This window comes from Pinus tabuliformis, chromosome 8 (genome assembly GCF_031772625.1).
Source record: "Pinus tabuliformis cultivar Carrire ecotype Pingquan chromosome 8, CPIR1, whole genome shotgun sequence".
NCBI lineage: Eukaryota > Viridiplantae > Streptophyta > Pinopsida > Pinales > Pinaceae > Pinus > Pinus tabuliformis.
In genome coordinates, this window is record NC_142294.1 from 495548558 (window position 1) to 495568843 (window position 20286).

Here is a 20286-nt window from a genome sequence, read left to right on the forward strand (position 1 = left end):
CCCCTTGACCATCATTCATGGATCCCTCTTCTTCATCATGGCATCTTGAGGACTCAATTAGGCCTTTCAATGGCCCTCCTATACCATCGCTTCATCATTTCGACTTCATTTTGGATGACTTATTCTACACTATGAGCTATTTGGTGGGCTTGTCACCAAAGTGATGTTACTTTGCACATTAAAATTTAAATATTCGTAGGGGCATCTTAGGCTAATTCAAACTCTTAGAGGCTCATATAAAGAAAGTATAGCCTCATGATTACACTTGGATCTAATTCTCTTAAGGAATTTAGCACCTTTCTCTTGGTTGTCTATTGGATATCTCTTGATGCATTTCGATATCTTTGGAGCTGAAATTTCGTTTTGTCTTTGAGCCATCTTCTTGATCTTGGATCGCATATATCTATTGTTATCATGTAAGTAATCTTGTTGAAGACTTTTGCATGAGAAATGTCTAATGTGTGGAAATTTTGTAACTAGCTTTTTCTTTTGTGCCCTAAAAATTGAATATTATTGTAAAGGATTGTTAGATTGAAAATTTGTGCATGTTACTCATTGATAACAAGTAGATGAATGTTCCTAGTGGAGTAAAACTTGTTTTTCTTCCATGAAAATCCATAGATTTTAGGTGGGTAAATGTTAAAGAATGCTTGCTAGGGCATCACTTTTTAGCCTCCTTGAAGACAATTTCGGCCAAATTTCGAATCACATAGACTCCATAGCCCAAGGATAAGGCACTGATCCAAGTAAATTTGGTGATCACCCTTTTTCCCTTCTCCTTTTCACCTTTCCTAAAATTTTGACCCTTACCTTTGACGGCCAACTAGGGCCTCCTGCAATTTGCATTAGAGAGAATCTCTTGCAAAAACCGCTTAGACAGGCTACTGCATTGGTGCTTCCCCTAGCTCTCCTCCAAATTTGAGGCAATTCCCACAGTTGGATTGTGAGAAATCTCAAGCCCTAGTTGCATTCCTGGAAATCATCTTGAACATCTTGGTAAGAGGTCTTCTTGAGGGTTTTTCACATAGTATTCGATGGAATAAATCATTCCAAGCCCTTTCCCTGCACTACCTTGACCTAGTGAGCTCCTTGGAGGGTCTCCTCCCACGATTATTCATAAATCCTAGGTCTCGTGTGGTCCCATTCTAGGTCTTTCTCAAGCATAGCGAAAGCTTATATAAAGGCATATAATCATCTTACAAAGCATCTTGAGAGGTCCTTATACTTGGAGCCTTCACCTTAGGCATCCTTCTCATTATTGAATATCATTAACCCTAGGTCTAGGTCTCCTCATAAGTCTTTCTTGGAGAGCCTTTTGCTTCTCTTGAAGCACTAAGCCTTTATTTGAGCCTTTCATTTGAATGGGCCTTGGGAATCACATAATTCCTATTCATTGATTCTATTATTAATGGCAATTTCCCTCATATCAAGACTCCTCCCATCGATGAAAGTCCATAACGAGCAAGGGACACTGACTGAGGTGACAGTGGGTCTTTGTCCCATTGTTGTCATTTGGTCTAGTAGTTGTCCCTTAGGTACCCATCTTAGGACCCCTGCTAGATTGTGTGGCAACAAGTCCCAGACAGAGTTCAGGATCATATCGTCTTGCATATTGCAGAGAAGGAAACTGCAAAGGAGATGTGGGATGCCATCAGCAAGTTGTGACCAAGATCCTTCCAAGAGTCACAAGATGTTCCTCAAGGAGAAGTTGAGGACGGTCAAATGGCAAAAGAGTGAGAATGTAACATCCTATCTCACCAGAATTCAAGGTGTCATAGATGAACTTGTAGCAATTGGAGAGAAGCCAACAGAGGATAAACTGGTGTGTACATCTCTAAATGGGTTTACCAAGGAATGGCAAACCTTCATTCAAGTGATCACTAGATGGGATAAGCTACTAGATTGGGAACACCTATGACGTGACTTCACTTAGGAGGAGTTGAGGCTCGGTCTCGTAGATGGTACTACCAGCAATAGTGGCAAGGGACCAAAGGTGGAGAAGGAGGAAAATGTCGCTCTTGCAGGGAAGGGAAAAGCGAAGAACGGTTTGAGCTAGGGACAAGACTCTAAGGGAGACAAGAAGAAGAAGGAGCGGTCGAAGGTCAAGTGCTTTGGATGTGGTGAACCTGGTCACTATGTCAGCCAATGTCTAAAGAGGAAGAAGGACAAGAAGTTGAAGCAGACAGAAGCTTCGACGGAGATTGATGACTTGTCTTCCAGGTTGGAGGATGAGTTCACTATGTTTGCAGCATTATCCTCGATGGCAAGGAGTGTGATACTCCAATATTCCAAAACGGGCAGGGTCCGAGGGAGTACCAGCAAGAGGTGTAGATCTAGCCAAGGAGGGCTTGATCAATAGATCAGATCCAATTGTTATGATTTTTCAGTTGGATCATCACCTTTCCTACAAGAGCCCACGAGTAAAGTAGCAGGAGGATCGAAGTGTCGAGAGGCAGTGCAAATCCAATTAGGCGCAGTCAGAAACTCAAGATATAGGTGTAGAGCTAGTTGCAGTGACTCAATAGATCTGTGAAAGATCAGTACACACAGTTGCAGTGGTTGTAGCAATGCAGAGGCATCAGCAGTGTGAGATCAGAGTATGCGCAGTAGCATGGTGGATAATGACTGCCAAGGTGTTTTCTTCACAGTGATTTCTAGTGACAAGGAGTCAGATCAGCTTGAAGATGTGAAGGAAGGAGGTATCACAGATGTCAGACACTAACAGCGTGGATCAATTCGGCTATAGCATGTTCCCACAAACCAGTAAGTGGTTGACATATTCACGAAGGCCCTGGGGAGGGCAAAGTTCGTCTACTTCAAAGAACAGATGGGTATAGTGGAGAACACCTTCCTCGCTAAGACGGAGTGTTAGTTTTTGGATATGGTAGCAATGAGCAAGTGTTCTAGTCTCATATTGTGTCTAAGAGGCTAAGGAACATGAGATCTCCAAAACCCAGAAAAGATTCCACAAGAAAAGACTTGGAGACATCTTATTTAAATTAATTAGCCAATAGTTAAAAAGTTTCTATGTCTAAGTTAGGAAAATTGGTTAATTAAAGGTAATTAATTAAGGAAATTTGATTTTTACTCTAGAGGATTCTATTAATGAAGACAAATTGATCTTAGCCATCGGTTGAGATGTAATCGTGGTCATTGAGACTCCAATGAGAGATTATAAGAGAAGATCGAAGGGTTTGGAACTTTGGAGAAGACACAGTGTGTGAATTGAGTAGTTCAACTACCTAGTTGCAGGTATTCAGCAAGGGCGCAGTTGAGGCTAGGGAAAGCATCAGAGCAAGGGTTTCAGCAGATATTTGAGAACAGAAGTCCGTAGGAATTTTCCTCAGTGTTTTCCAGTGTCCGGGGGACAAGAAAGAGGAGGTTGAATTCATCAGCAAAAGAGGCCAAATACAGCAGTGCGAGTTGCCAGAGGAGCTATGTTTCCGTTTCCAGTGGTCGGATCAGTGTCCCTGAGGCAAAGCGAGTGGGTTTCAAAGGCATAGGGAGGTATGACAACTTGCCTAGAGGTGATTCCAAGGTTGCACAATTTATTCTCAGCCAGATCTGTGCATTCCAGTAGGAAGTGTGAATTCCAGGAGGAGATGCAAGTGGCTAGGAGAGGCCAATTCGAATGCAGAAGGAGACAAGGGTGTCTTCTAGATTATTTTTCCAGTATTAGCCGGAGCTTTGCCAGTAAGAGGCAAGCAGATTATTGTACTCTTGAATTGCTGAAGAATTTATAATGATAAAAACCTCATCTGCTGCACTGGTTTTCCCTTCAAGGTTTTTCCAAAGACAATTGTCCAAATAATGGTGTCAATTTTTATGTGTATGTGCATCTATTTCTCAGTTCCAAAGTTATATTCCGTAGCATTTTTATTTTGAAGATTGCAACAGTGAATTTATCGTCATTTGTTGAATAATAATTCAAAAGACAAATAAATTGTTAATAGTTAGAAGATAAAATATCTAGTTTGTTGCATTAATGGAAATTTCACAGTTTAGCCTATAAGAAAACCCTTCTTAGGTTAGGAAGCCCCTTCCTTAGCCTTAAAGCAAGAGGCAAGGCCACCAAGGTAAAAGTAGGTGGCTTGCTTGATAGTTGCTCCTTGGTTCTCCCACTAGGATTAGGACTATTACCTTTAGGCAAGAGTTTGAGTTGCAACGGGCATTAAGGGCACTCTTCTCTTCACTCATCTCATTTTACCGGAGTCGAGTTCATCAGGTAGCTCATCTTATCTTATAGCATGCACCCAAGTTTTCTCCCAAAATATAATTCATAGGTTGTGGAAAAAGAAGAGTTGACATGGACTTTGTACCGAAGATGTTTTTATAGCAGTGTAGACCTATGATCCTGTGTCTTGTTATATTGGTGCCCATGGTCTACAAGACTCCCTTAAGAAAGCACAAAAGAAATACCATAAAAACAAACACAAGGGATGCTCAGCAATGCAGTCATAACTACCAGACCAAAAGGCTATGTTCCAATATGAACAGAACCTTTTCTCTTTACTGCCTCTTTGTGACATTTACACTAGGGAAACAATAAAAAACAAACATGGAAACCCAAATATACCTGTCGAAACAATACCCAAGTATAGCATGTATCATGAATAGTTTGTGTGATACCCAAGATTCGCCATGTTGATTTCAAAAGCTCCATGATTTCTTCTAATTCCTAGTAAATAGGAGAAAACAATGAAGTATAAATAAGAACAACGAACAGTGATGATGGAAGTTGTAGATAAATTAGAAATACTGAACTAACAACATCCTGAAAGAAAGATAGGTGATGACAACTTTGCTTTCCATAACCTATGTAACCACCATTCACATTAAAACAAGCAGCAAGCTGATGAACAAACCTCAATAAACTTGCCCTCATCCAATGTGTCAAACACACTATATAAAAGCTTCTCATAAAGTCGAATGTTTAAATGATAACCATCTGCCCAGTGACAGACTTCCCCTGTTATATCACCTCGTGCAGGCCTCTCTGCAAGGGCAAGAGCAACTTCTTTCATAGCTTTTAAAGTTTCCGTACGCTGAGTTACACCTGCTGGAGAAGGAAGACCCTAGAAGAACAAGAAAACAGATGTAAATTCTGGACCAAGCATTGGAGAAACCTCTAAATGATGTATCCAGTAGAACAATCAAGTGTCAACAAAGAAATCCTTCAAGGTAAAACTAAAATGGCATATGCCTTGTCTACCTGGCTCGATAAATGTTATCTTACATGACTGGAGAACGACACACATTTGACACCAACGATCCTAACACAATAAATAAATCCTTTGGCTGCACTGAAATACAATTAAAGGATGTGTTACCTCTCACAAGCATGTACCTCAGCTTCTTCAATCTTCATTAGGAGGACTCTCAATTCAGTTGCAATTCTTTCAGATGTATCAAGACGAACAGCAGGGTGATTCAGAAGTCCTTCTTCTAGCATATTTAGCTGACACATATGGAAAGTAAGCGGGTATTAGATAAAATAAAGCAAGAGATGAGCATCAAAGAGTGGTGATATTCCTGATACAAAATGTTGTGAGGATTCATCACCTGCCGCTTTTGCCACCGCAAATATGTTTTTTTGTCAGAGAAATCAGACTGTGACAGAAAACACAAGAGTTCCAGAGGAACCAAGAGAGTGTCCATCCGTTTGCCCACTCTACCTGTAGCAGCATGGAGCAAACCTTCCCTTGTTCTCCTATCACTGGCTTCAGAAATCTGAAATAAAGGAATGCAAAAGAAATGTGTTCATGAATCAGAAGGATTTATTTGAGTTTCACTTCATAATATGTAACATAATCCCAACATAGCATATGAGGTCCTGCAAGCAGACAGATAAGTTATTACAAAATGGAACAACTGTTGCAAAAAATAGTGGAAAAAATGCCATTTGTTTCCTTTTTTGGCCCCAGCCAAAGTCTTTTTTCTTGTGCCAAGTGTGTTTACAATCTAGAAAACCAAAATTTTAACTCGATATGAATTCCATCCATGTTTAAAATAGATGTGTTCCTTGTATGCTATAAAACAAGCAAAATATATAAACACCAATAATGGGTTCCTTGTAGGTTGAGTATCTCCATTGGTAGGCATAAAGGAGGAGAAGCAGCCGAGTGTTTAACAGAAGTTGCAGTTAAGGAAATGGATAGTCCTCTATGGACTGTAGTTTTGGGCTAAAAGGGAATTAGACTTAGTTATAAAACTGCTATATCCACTTAACTAAGTACATGCAACCAAGTGGCAAACAAGATGCATTTGAAAATGAAATCACAAATTTACACAGGCAATTTCATCACAATAATAAGCTTTTCAGCATGAAAGATCATAATTCTCACTCCAACCTTTTAATTAATAAGTATAATCATAATGTGTGGAGCTTCAATAATTGGAGTCCACAATAAGGATGTATGAACCAACTAGCGCCAACTATATGGAATAGTGCCACTCTGACCATGTAAAGAGACAAAATCACCTATGTGTTCAACATGGGCAGGTGCAAACACAAATAGTTTGGGTGACTTTGTTGTATGGAGCCAAGGTAATGGATGAAACTGCTAAAATAGCTTCATGTGACAAAGGTAGGGCATAATAACAACTTCATCCATTAAAGTAGGGTTAGAATATTCCCGCAATTTTTTGTGGGGCAGGGGTTGGTGCTAGAAGTCCATGGACCTGTTGCTGCCTTGCTTACACACCTAAATTAATGTGAGAAAAATCCTCAACCCCACTAGATGTGGCCTTGGTGGAAAAGCTCAGAGAAGGGGTTGTCACCTAATCCCAACTCTCTCTATCTAGGCTCTCTCCTAGCTAAAGTGAAGGGGGTTGGACTCTAAGGATGGTTTCTAAAGGAAGCTTGTTAAACTAACAAGTTCTAGGAGATTATTAGTAGATAAGTTAGAGCATCAACCATTCAACAAATTGAGATATGTAACTTGAAGCAATGAAATGAAGAATTTAGCAAGTACAAGTAAACATGAGCATTAACATCAAAATGTGAGTAAACCAGTATAATTCAACAATATAAATATCCTGCAAGGAAATGTAAGTAGACCAGTGCCTTATGACTTTAGTAGTGCAAGTTGTGATGCAGTAATGTTTTGCAAGTAAAGATAGTATCCCAAAATGTGAAGTATTGCAAGATGTCCCAAGGAAATATACTCATTCACAAGTTTTAGGAAAGGAAATACTTGCATAAATCAATGAAGTGGAAACTAAAAGATGCTAGAATCATAGTTTTTAAAACCGGCCTAGCTAACCGGTTAACGATCTAACTGGCCAGTCAGCAGGTTCACCAGTTGGAACAGTTGAAAAACCTGGTTAAGAAGGCGTTGTGGCGAGAATTTGGCCCTAACCGGCCGGTTTGCTAGCATCATAGTTTTTAAAACCGGCCTAGCTAACCGGTTAACGATCTAACTGGCCAGTCAGCAGGGCCACCAGTTGGAACGGTTGAAAAACCTGGTTAAGAAGGCGTTGTGGCGAGAATTTGGCCCTAACCGGCCGGTTTGTAGCAAACCAGCCGATTTCCTGCCATGCCCACAGAAGACCCACAGTGCGGCTTTTCCAAGGTAGTTTAGGGGTTTTGGAGGGAAATTAAGGGAGCTTTCCCTCCAAAAACACCCTCTCCAAGCCTTTAAGAGGCCCCACTCCCTCTCATTTGTCTCACACATCTGATTTGGAGTGTTTATGAGCGTTTGTGAGTTTGCTTGGGAGCTTGGAGAGTGTTGAGTTTTTGTTGGAGTAGTGACGGACGATATTGATCCAACATCAGAATGGATGGAGGAGACTGAAGATCCTGTGTTTGAGGCTGATTTTGATATCGACATGGCTTTAGTGGGGGATGAAGCAGATTTTGTGGCGGCATCAGAACTAGGATCAGTAGCGGCATCAAGGAAAGGCAAAGAACCAATGGAAGGCACTAGCCGTGTAGGTCGACAAACTCGTGGTTCCATTGGGTCCACTTCTATTGTTATTGGTGGCATTGCTACTGAGGTTGCAAATCAGGCTAAGGCATCCTCGGACTCTGAACCAGATGATGTCTATGTAGCTCTTGATGATGATCCCGTGGCTAGTAGTGGTGATGAACTTGATGATTGATCATGTGTACACTATAGACTTGTAGTAGGCCAATGGCCTCATAGCTTGCAGCATTGTTCTTGGACTTTATAGGCCATTCAGAGCCTCATTGCTTATGTATTTTGCTATTTTATCGATGATATGTATTGCACTCGGTGCCATTTTGATATATTCACCTTTACATGGTATATAAATGAGCAAACTTTGCATATTTTGTCTCTATTGGCTTGGAATCATGGTTTTAAATCTTAAAAATAGTTTTGTTTCATTAAAAATTAATTATTTAATGTATTTTTCTAAAACTAGTTCGTTTAGACCAAACTAGTCCCAGTTAGACCGGTTCCGGTCGGTAAACTAGTTCATTAGGTGGACCGGTCTGGTCACCGGTTGCGGTTTTAAAAACATTGGCTAGAATATGGCTGCAAATTAAGTGTTAAAATCAGCAAATCAGCATGAGATATGGATCAACATTACATGTGAACAAGATCATGAAATTAAACTATGAACTTAAGAGCATGAAAGAAGATATATATCAGCAAGAAGAACAAGTTATATCAGCTGCAAAATGAATTATAATCAGCTGCAAAATCAGATTAGAAATGGCTCCCAAAAGACAAGATAAAGTGAGAAGATGAATTTCTTAAATTAACTAGAGTGAGAGAGTGAAATGTTAGATCTATGGCATGTGAAAAGTGAAGATAAACTGCCGAAAACTAAGTCACCTTAAACAAAATTTCAGATCACATACATGCAAGGATCCTCTCCCAAGAGAGAGGTGGGATGCCAAGAGGATGATCCTCAAGCTCCCTCAAAGAAATTTTGTTATTTTATTAAAATGACAAAGCCTTCTAATGAAAAGAAGACTTAGATTTTTGAGGGGAGTTTACAAAGGGGCTCTAAGAGCAATCACTCCTCCTCAAAATAAACTAAATATAAAGGAAGAACAATTACAAATGCTTCCAAAAAAGTACAATGAGAAGTCCCCAAATGGGACACTATGCTTTCCTCAAAATGTATGATTCTCAACCAATGGGTTCTCAAAAGGAAGCTCCTTGTTATGGAAGCTGAGAGAGAGGAAAGTAGAGAAGAATTTTGACAAGAAAAGCTCCAATGACATGTTCTTGATCTTCAAGCGATGCTCCTCAAAATGAAACCTTGCAATCCTCCTAGAGATCTACACAAGCTAAGAAAGAGAAATGTTGCACACATTTTGTCAAAGTTCCAAGGAAGTAGTGGTACCATATTTTTTCTTCAAAAGATCGATATCATCAGCCATCAGTTATTGAGTCATTGTAAACCCATTCTACAAGTTTGTAATGTAAATGATGCTAGTAAGACCATGTATGTATGTAACAACGTAGATACGCCTATTATTTTGGCAACAAATTTCATCCTAGGAGGTTTTTCGTCTCACTAATTCATCTATGTTTCTAAACACGGTTGATCGGCAGAGTTTTTCCCTCCAACCTCACCCCAATGCTAGGGTGGGATTTATTGTCAAAGTCTTAGGAGAGTCCTAGTGTTTTAGTCAAGTCTTCTGTAAAAATGATTTGGGAATAATTTAAGCTAATTGGCTAAATTATTTTATTACAAGTCACTTGGTCTACTAGATTATATTGAGTCGCAAAATTGGAAAAATTAATTGAGGGTCTATAACGAACAGCCATTCCCCATTTGAGGGTTGAATTTTTGTAAAATCTTATGTAAAAAATATTTTAGTGCATGGTCCCTCATACTTAGACACTATGGCTAAAATATTTAAAAGTGGAAAAATAATTAATCCCCTCAAGTGTCAATTAATTAATTGTTCTAGCAAAAGTAAAAATTAATCCTAAGCCAGAAAATTAATTAATTAGAGTCGAAAATTAAATTGCTACAAAAATTAAATTTTCCAAGTGAAAAATTTCGTGGGTCTTAATGAAATTAATTTTTGGAAGTCCCCCATTGGAAATTTCATAAAAAATTGGACGTTTGGGCCTCAAAATAATTATTTTTGAGCTAACAAAAATTGGGTTTAATGAGAAATTCGAAAATTCCTCCCAAAATAATTATTTCGAAGGCAGAGATTAAAAGATCATAAAATATATCAACGACCGAGATTATTTTGACAGTGATCAAGACAACTAGTCTTTATTTTCCACTTAGAGGATTTATCTATAAATTAGAGCTCATTTGTGTCTCAAGCCAACTGATCTTTGGCTAATGTAACTTTGTAAAAGTTGATGTAAAGTTATTGTCTCGTTGGGAACGTTTTGAATAATCATAATAAAAGTCTTTGGGGTGTAGTGGTCTCCCTGTTCTACTGATTTGTGGTATGTCCTGGGTACAGGCATTCATATATTGTGCTTTAAATTTTTATTAAATCGTAATTTCATTTTAGATGATAAGAACATTCTATTGATAAGTTTTGGGTTTATCTTAGGTAATCCAATTCATTGTTGTTTTAACGGTTTATTCTCGAGAAATTATATAGTGTTTGAAAGTTCCCCAGCCCTTGGGCTCCAAGTTCACAAACTGTGGGCACAAACCAACTATGTTTGGATCCTGAATATTTTATATGGTTTTCTAACTTCCTAAGGTTGTGGCTCGACATTTATTTTCGAAATACATCTAGCTATCGCCAAAATCTACAAAAAAAATATTTCTCAAAATTTCTCTAAGCATTGTACACTTGTATATTTTGTACATATAATTTTGTATAATAGATCTGTAAATTATTTTATTTTCTAACCCTTGTTTTGAGCAGGAGTTTTTTGAGGTTTTGGAATTTTTGAAATTTTGTATATATTGGGGTTTTGGGTTATTGTAAATTTATTTGTGCAGGTGAGATCAAAGGAAGAGAGTTGGATTAGAGTTAGATCTAGGCCCTTGAGGGTAAGATTTGTTATCGCTCAAACTAGCAGGTGTCCTATAAGCTGATCCTAGAGGGGCAATTGCTAGGTCAAAGGCAACAATGGAGCAATAGTCCACTGTCACCTCAACTAAAGCTCCCTACTCTTTACGGACTTTCACCGATGGGAGGAGACCCAGTATGAAGGGAATCACCTAGATAAATGAGTCAATAAAGGGAAAGGAGTGATTCCTAAAGGCCTATTCACAAGAGAGACTCAAATTGTGGTTTGCTTGCTTGAAAAGCAAGGTGTAAGGCTCTCTAAGAAGGGCCAAGGGGATTTCAAGGGCTAGGGTTTTGCAAATGAGACTTGTAATGGAGGGGCCTAGTCCAAGAAATCTTTGTGGAAACTTGGATTCCAAGTGGTCTTTGTGAAGTTGTCTTCAAGAGGTTATGAGACCACATGAGACCAAGTGGACACACAATTAGGTCAAGGGGGTGGAGTTGATCAATCAAGGGTATGCTTGACCTAATTGGGGAGGAGAAAGGGATCAAAGGAAGAGTCTTCAATGAAATTAATGCAATGACCCCTATGAGGCTGCTAGCCTAAGGAAACCTAGGGCAAGAAACAGTCCTCGAGCTAGGGCTTGCAATATCTCGAGATCCCACCATTGGATTTGCTTGAAATTTGGAGGGCCTCTCAAACAAACTTCAACGCAAATGTGGACCAAAAATCGAAGTGTTTGGATGGATTGGTTGTGAGATAATTGATTCCCTAGCTGATCTATGTAGGCTAGGCCTAGAAAAAAAGAGAAACGTGAGAAAAATATGCTTTTAAGTGATCACCTATGGAGGATCAGTGCCTAATCCTTTGGGGGAAAAGGATTCAAGATGATTCCAATGCTTGGAATGATTTCACTTGGTCAAGGAGGCCTTTACCACAATTTTGCATGGCAATTAGGGCATGAGACAATTGCTTCAAGGTCTTTATACTTCGATATACAATATGTGATGACTTATCGAGATAAAATTTTAACGAAATATCTCTAGGAGCAATCACTTATTCAAACATGGCCCATGACATGATGCAATGCTAATAAAAGACAAATTTCCAGCCTTTCACAAAAGAAAAGCAGCAAATTCAGCCTAGTATAGCGAAATTCCCCAGCAACATGCATGTGACATAAGAAAAAGACAAAATAGCATTAAAAGAGCACTGACATGTGAGAACAAGTATATTCAATCATCATCATATGCCAATATAGAAGCTCCAAGACAAAAATGAAGAGATCCAAACATCAAAATTCATCCTTCCATCCAATTTCATCCTCCAAAAAGAAAAGCGAAAATCCCACAAGCGAGAATGACCCAATCCAAGTGATGATGAGAGAATGAATCAACTCATCATCTATTTATACAATCTCTAATGAATTCGATTTAGCTTATTTTGGCCTCATTTAGCCCCTAGAATAAAATAATGTGCAAAATAACAAGCACTTTTGGTGAGAAGCCCACCAAACTCGCTCGATAATAAATAAGTAAGACTCTCAAGAGGGTCAAATGATCACTAACATGTGTTGTTGGGTCTTAGAGGATGCCTAATGAAGTCCATAGGTGCCATAATGTGAAATAGGACTCCAAAAAAAGTGGACAAGGGGTTGGCCCCTTGTTCTCCAAGTAATAAACTTGTGGTGCTCCCAAATGGATGTGGGGGCACACAAATGTCCTCATGGGTCTCCAAACAGATCAAAGATGCCTGTAGACCATCTGCAAGGGCTTGGATGATGATATAAGTGATGTCATATCATCATATAGATTCGGGACCATCTTCCAAGTGTATGGTAAAACTATGGAGCGAGCTGGGCATGGTGAACCCGATGCATCTTCCTTGTCCAATAGGTGAACCACGAGCAATCTCTGAATGACTCTGTGTATCCATGGAATGCTATCTGCTGTTGTGGAGGCCCACGGCTCTCTACACATACCCTACATGTGCCAATGTAGCCCTCTAGAGGGTTAGGACCCCGTATAGGGAAACCAAACCCAAAATGGAGACAATATGTCATCCTGCATAAGATCCAATGCGTCCTCTCACCCTCCAGTACACAAATTCATTAAAGAAATCAAGTAAAAGAGATTACAATCCATGGAAAACAGGTGGGCACTTTACAATGGCATGCCCTTCCATAGTGGGCTTTGGCATGTGAAAATGTCTCCAAGCTCAAAGGGGGGTTAATCAAGCGCCCTATTAGGTGGTTTTTGCTTCTAAAGGGGAGGGTATTTCCACGGTACCTCCTTCAAATGTTGGTGGCATGTGATAAAGTGATGGAACGAAGTAGGGGATTAAGGGGAAAACCTGAATCACATGCCATGGTAAAAGGGTAGCTAATGAAAGGGAAGCCCATACTTGGGTAAATGATGTGTAGGTGGGAGCAATTGTGGTACATGAGTTACCCTAGCCTTGATCTTTCCACCCTTCTTCATATGTCTTTTTCATTTTATGATTTTTTTCAGTTAATTGCTCGGGGCTCAAGGGAATGAGAGCATGATGTGTAAAGTATAGCAATGGATACCCCCTTTAAGGTGGAGCAGTTCATCGCCCATCAGTGGTTGGTGCAATCATGGGTTCCTGAATGATAGAGAAGGCTCATCTAGGGCCTACAGGAACCAGGGTGATGGCCATGGAAGGGGGTAGAGCTCATGTATTGGCTTTTGCCCACGTGCTAAATGTTTTTGTCTTGACCATCTTTTGCATTTTGTGGCACAATTTCCTGTTCAATGGGGCCAATTATGCTATTTTATTTTCTTTTATTTTGCATCAACCTCCAGGCATCATTCCAGGCCCGATCCAAGGTGTGGGCAAAGGGGAGGGGGTCGCTGACCCTTTGTGGACCCAGGTGGGAGGAGAGATGAATGGGATTAGAACGAGCGGAAGGGGGATGATATATGTAGATCAGGGAGCGGGACCATGCAACCAAAATCGGGGTTTCCCATGTAGTACAATTTTTTTTAAGCCCAAAGGTCAGTAAAAGAGATCCCAAGGGACTAGGGTCCAAGGTTAACATCCAAAAGAGACCAAGGGGACAAGAGCACAGAACTAGTCCACTCTTTTCGCAAAATTCCCCCATTAATCCATGCCCAAGAGTTTCCATGATAAGTAAACTAAAATAATCAATCACCAAATGACAAGGCATACCTTTAGGTTTGGGAGGCCCACCTTCAAACATACGATCATGACAGATGGGTGAGGGACCATGTGGTTGGCTCAGATGGCGAAGAAATGGCACAATGAGCTAGATGGTGGTTGCAAGGGGTTGTTGGTTGCTGGCTGAGAACCATCATTGGAGAAAAAATTTCTTAGGGATATCATTGAAAAAATGGCGGGTAAAAAGATCTAGCCTCTACAAATTTTTGCACGGCCAGCTACTGAAGAATTTTGCAGAAAATTGAAGGATCCAAGGCAAATTCAATTTTTGGCGAGGGTTTGCAATTTTTTATGGTCTTCAGGCCCAACATCCTCCTCCAAGCTAGTTGTCTACCCTTCTAGCCTCAGCATCTAGCCTTCTTGGCCCTCTGGAAGACTTTCCCGGCCTCTAGAAGCTTAATCGATTTTTCCTCCACCCATATTGAATTGCTTTTCTAAAGCAACTACGCTTTCTCACTAGGAATAACTCGTCCTCCTTGTTGCTGCTTCTCTGAATCTAGAAAAATTCCTACAAAACAGTCTTTGCCCCTCACTGTCTCTGCTTCCTCACTGAAGCTCGAACTCTCCGGCAACTGACTGTTGCTACTTTGAAAAATCGAATTCTCCAACTGATTCCATTACCACATCAATCCCTTCTTATATCTTCCTGTTGGGACTCCAACGGCCAAGATTAAATCTGAATCGATGGCTCAGATCATTTTTGGATTGATCCGTGTGAGTTTCTAGATAATTCGCACCTTGACTTAATTAATTCGATTAATTAACCAGTTTTCCTAAGTTTAGACTTAATAAACATTAAAAATTTGGTTAATAATCTAATTAAGTCATCTCTAGGTGGAATTTCCATAAACGATTTCTGGGTTTTGGAGATCTCATGTATTATAGCCTCTCCACCAAATTTCGTGGCTATAACATATCCGATGCTACAGAAACTAACACCCTCAAAGTAGCTCAGACACACTCTAATACCGTGTTGTTTTTCCACGATTCTAGTGCCTAAGACAGAATCTTAAATCACTGACGCTACCAAACCAAGAATCACAATGAAACTACTTTGCACAGCGGAATATAAACATCATTAAATCTACTAGTGCACAAAATATAGACAACTTTTTACAATTTTGTAAAATAACCCAACTTCGTTATATTAATCAACCTGAATAATACAACAGTCTAGGGCTCTCATACCAGGGATAATGGCCATCATACATCCACTAGTACAAGAATACAGCTCTAGGGCTTGGTGTCAGTCCATCAAAAACCAATCTACCCTCAACAAAATAATCTGACCACCTAGTTGTAGCGCGCTCTCTTAGCTCCTCTCGGTTGTACCCTATACCTGCCTAGTCCTTCGGCTCCCAATCTGCAGCAACTACCTCTATCAATGCTCCAAGTCCATTGTAAAAAATTCTCATTTCCCACCCCGGTTTTCAGTTTCACCTTATTTCTCCCATATAGTTAAATGCCCTTTCCCATATCCATACATTCAAGAACTGGAAAAAAAAAAAAAAAATTGCTGAAAACACAAATTCTGGAAATTTTACAAAATGCTGGAAAATGCAGAAAAAAATAAATAAATTAATTAAATAAAAAATAAAAATAAAAAAATAAAAATAAAAATAAAAATAAAAATCAGCAGGTACAAACAGCCATTAAAACACATTTAAACACAGATTTTTGGTCAAGGTGACCCTGGAAAAACCCCCTACAACTCTTGGGGAAAACCAGTTCGAGAGCTCTTTCTTATTTCTGGAAAATGCCTTTTACAGTGAGAAATATTCAACAAAAAATTCAGCAAACAAATTTTACAACTTATCTCGATTTCCGAGCCTCACAGCCCACTGAAAATTTCCAAACAGCGAAACAAAACACTGAAAACTGCTGTACGACTGCAGTACAGACTGTACGGACAGCTGTGCGGGCTGTACGGACGGCTGTACGGACCTCGATTTTTTGTGCAAGAAATCTACCTTTTACTGTTTGCTCATTCAGTTGTACGGATTTGCTTAAATGCTGCCTTGGTATGTGTGCCAAGCTGCTGCCTCCTTCTCCCCCCTGTCCAGAAATCTCCCTTGCTCTCTTGCTCTCTCTCTCTCTCAATTTGCTCATGAAAGAATGAATGACCTTTTCCTCCTTTTCCTCCCTTAATCCAACCCTAAGTGACTTTTGGGTGATCCCTAAATCCAATGGCTGAAATAGATTGAGATCTAGGGCTGAGATTAAATGTTCATTTAAATCTCACTTTCTATTTTTTAATTCACCCACTTTAATAAAGACCCACTTAGTCATTTATTTCCAAAGTCACTTTTCCTTTCTAATTTTACATTGACTTTATTAAAGTCACTTTAAAATTAGAATTTAGTAACTTTATCACTTAAAGTCACTTTTAAATTAGATTTGACTTTATAAAAATTATAAAATCACTTTAGGAGAAAAATTAAATTCTTTTGGACACTTTTCCCTAGGCCAAAGATCAAAGCCTTAGGGAACCACTTGTCCAACTTTCAACACTCCCTCTTACCGAGGAAGGTGTTCCTCACCACACCCATCTTGTCTCTGAAGTAGTCATGCTTGCCCCGTGGTAAGGCTTTGGTAAGAATATCTGCAACCTGCTCATCAATGGGAATATACTCAAGCTTCACAGCGCCCTTCTGAACACAGTCTCTGATGAAATGATATTTGATCCCGATATGCTTTGACCTGTCATGAAATACTGGATTCTCCGTGAGTTTAATGCAACTCTGATTATCACAGTAAATCACTGAAGGTCTCAACGGCTGACCAAATAGACCAAACAACATCTTGCGAAGCCAGATGGCCTCACAACTAGCTAGACTCGCTGCCATATACTCTGCTTCCAGTGAACTCAATGCTACTGACTGCTGCTTCCAGCTGAACCATGACACTACTGCTGAACCCAACCCAAAACAGCACCCCGAAGTGCTCTTCCTATCAGAAGCACAACCTGCCCAATCAAAATCAGTGTAACCTGCCAATCTCACTCCATCCCCCTGCCTGTAGTCCAGACCATAATCCACTGTCCCCTGCAAGTACCACAAAATGTGTTTTGCAGCCACTCAGTGAACCTTCCTAGGCTCACACATAAACTGACTCATCGTGTTGACTGCAAAACAAATATTTGGTCTAGTGTTGACCAAATACATCAAGGAACCAATCTGCCTATACAATGTGGGATCCACCAACTCGGAATCCGAAGCATGAAGCTTCTTCCAGTTGGTGATCATCGGTGTCGACATGGGTCTACAATCCTCCATGTGGAATCTGCTAAGGATGTCCACAATATACTTCCCCTACCCCAGGAAGAAATGCCCCTCCTCCTGCCACACCTCCAAACCCAAAAAGTAATGCATCAAGCCGATGTCCTTCATCTCAAACTCCGCCGCAAGATCTCTCTTGCAATGCTCTATGAGTCTCTCTGCACCTGTAATGACCAAGTCATCCACATACAGCACCAAAATGAGAGGCTCCTCACCTATCACAATAAAGTAAAGGTTCGATCTGCCTCACTCTTTGTGAAACCCAACCCCTGCAAGTATGTATCTATCCTGGAGTACCAAGCTCTGGGAGCTTGCTTCAGGCCATAAAGGGCCTTCTTCAGTCTGTACACATGGGACTCCTTCCCATGCACCTCAAAGCCCTGTGGCTGCTCAATGTACACCTCCTCCTGTATGAAGCCATTGGAAATGCAGTCTTCACATCCATCTGGTGGATCTTCCAACCCATCTCTGCTGCTATCGATATAATGGAGCGGATCGAAGTATATCGAGCCACGGGAGCGAAGGTCTCCTCATAATCAACTCCCTCTACCTGGAAGAATCCTCTAGCCACAAACCTCGCTTTGAATTTCTCAATGCTGCCATCTGCAGCATGCTTTACCTTGTAAAGCCATCTGGAAGTAACCACGGATTTGCCCTCAGGCCTCGCACCACCTCCCAAACATCATTCTTCGTGATAGAAGAAACTCCTCCTGCATGGCCTCTCTCCAAACCTACTGGCTAGCTGCCTCCTCATAGCTAGAAGGCTCAGAATCAAGGATGCTGGTAACCATTGCCATATAGCTACAAAACCTCTCAGGTGGTCTACTCTCTCTGACCGACCTCTTAGGCTCAGCAACAGATGTGGCATCTCTCAAGGTGTCCTGAAGCCACTTGGGCTTCCTCTTCCCTGAGTGCACTTCTCCCATAGGAGGATGAAACTCCTCCTCCCCATCATCATCAGGAGCCTGAACTCCTGACTGTCTGTCTGTTGTCCTCCTGCCTGCACCTGAACCTGTAGAAGCTGAGGTACCGTGTGAACTATCCATCAGTGGACTCCCTAGTGAACTACTCTGTGAACTGCTCTGCATGCTGCCTGGAGCACCACCCCTCTGGCTCGGTGAGCCACTGCTCACTGACGGACCTAACATCCTCATAGATGTACCTCCAAATCCTCCTAATCCCTGCCCATTGGATCCCTGCGACTGACTCAACCGCTGCTGAGGGTCTGGCTGATCCAGATACTCTAACTCCCGTGATCTCCTAAAAGCCCTGTCCTCCTCGAACTTCACATCCCATCTAACAACAACTCTCCTCTGTGCGGGAATGTAAATCCGAAAGGCCTTTGAAGTCTCACTGTAGCCCACAAAGATACCCTTCTCTGCGGTGGGCTCTAGTTTGGTCCTCTTCTCCTTGGGTATGTAGGAGTATGTAATGCATCCAAAGATACGAAGATGACCAATATCAGGCTTCTTCCCAGAAAAAGCCTCCTCCGGAGTCATGTGCCCCAAGGCACGATGCAGACTACTGTTCTGCAAGTAAACAGCTGTGTTGCAGGCCTCTTCCCACAAGAACAATGGCAACCCCTAATCATGTAACATGGCTTTGGCAGCCCCTACGATGGATCTGTTCTTCCTCTCCGCAACCCCGTTCTGCTGGGGGTTGTAAGGAACAGTGAACTCCCTCCTAATGCCTGCCTCTGCACAATAGTCAACAAACTCTCCAAGGGTGTACTCTCCTCCATTGTCTGACCTCAGGGACTTATCTTCCGACCTGTCTGTGTCTCCACAAGAGCTCTAAACTCCTGAAACCGCTTGAAGACCTCACTCTTGGTCTTCAAGAAATAAATCCAGGTCTTCCTGGAGTGATCATCAATGAATAAAACATAGTACTCATATCCACTCAAGGAAACATGAGACATCCGACCGCTCACATCGGAATGAATCAAATCAAGTATCCCAGTCGCTATGTTGTCACTGCTGGGAAAAGGGGATTTGGCAAACTTGCCCATCGCACATCCTCTGCAAGTATCAAAGTGATCAGTACTAAAATCTGGCACACCTGTAGTGATCTCCCGCAATGTCCTCAAGGCTCCATGATACATATGTCCCATCCTGCGGTGCCAAATCTCACACAGCTCAGAACTGCTAGCTCTGCTGTCGGTACTACTGCTCAATGCCACAAGGGACTGGAATGCAAACTTGTACACCTTTGCATGGCGTACACCTATCACTCTAGCTAAATCAGCTGGAGTGCCCCTGGATACATCAACACCTGTCCTCCCCTGAATAGTATCTCATATCCTCTGTCCTCCAAAGCTGAGACAGATATGAGGTTCTTCCTCATCCCTGGCACATAAAGAACATCTGACACCTTCAAGGGAGGTTTGGACTCCCTCTGAAATGTCAGTGTCCCCACCCCGACTGCTCTGACAACTCTGTCATCACCGAGTACTACCTCAATATCAGTGCCACTCTCTAAAAGCTCTGAGAAGTACTCACGGACTCCTGTCATGTGACGTGAAGCCCCACTGTCCACATACCAGATACCCGAAGATGCTTCGCTAATCGAGGGGAAAGCATGCTCCCTCTGAACCTGTGTGGCAGGTGATCCTGCACTAGAGGACTCATACGCAGTGAACCCAAACTCTCGGTCAAAACGAACTGCAAAGTCCTCAACCTCTGCTGAAGCTACCACGTTCTGGTTCTTCCCCTTCTTCTTCTTCTTCTCCAGACACACAACTGCATAGTGTCCTATCTTTTGACAATTCCAACACTTCACCTTGGAATAGTCCTTCTGTGTGTCACCCTGTTTACCTTTACCTTTGCCTTTGCCCCCACCATTGCTTGTGGAAGCCTGCTTCTTCCCTTTGCCTTTCTTGCCTCCCACCGACA

At 41.2% G+C, this 20286-nt stretch overlaps 1 protein-coding gene across 1 annotated transcript in view; it reads right to left on the reverse strand.

The window, feature by feature from the left end:
- The window catches only part of LOC149236253 (protein unc-13 homolog), a 129577-nt gene that overhangs the window by 30652 nt on the left and 78639 nt on the right, over nucleotides 1–20286 (reverse strand). The window contains exons 8-11 of the mRNA XM_089368821.1: nucleotides 5563–5730; nucleotides 5348–5458; nucleotides 4866–5075; nucleotides 4559–4678 (exon numbers count right to left, since the gene is read on the reverse strand). Coding sequence (XP_089224947.1) covers nucleotides 4559–4678; nucleotides 4866–5075; nucleotides 5348–5458; nucleotides 5563–5730 — 609 coding nt within the window. The remainder of the gene's footprint in view (nucleotides 1–4558; nucleotides 4679–4865; nucleotides 5076–5347; nucleotides 5459–5562; nucleotides 5731–20286) is intronic.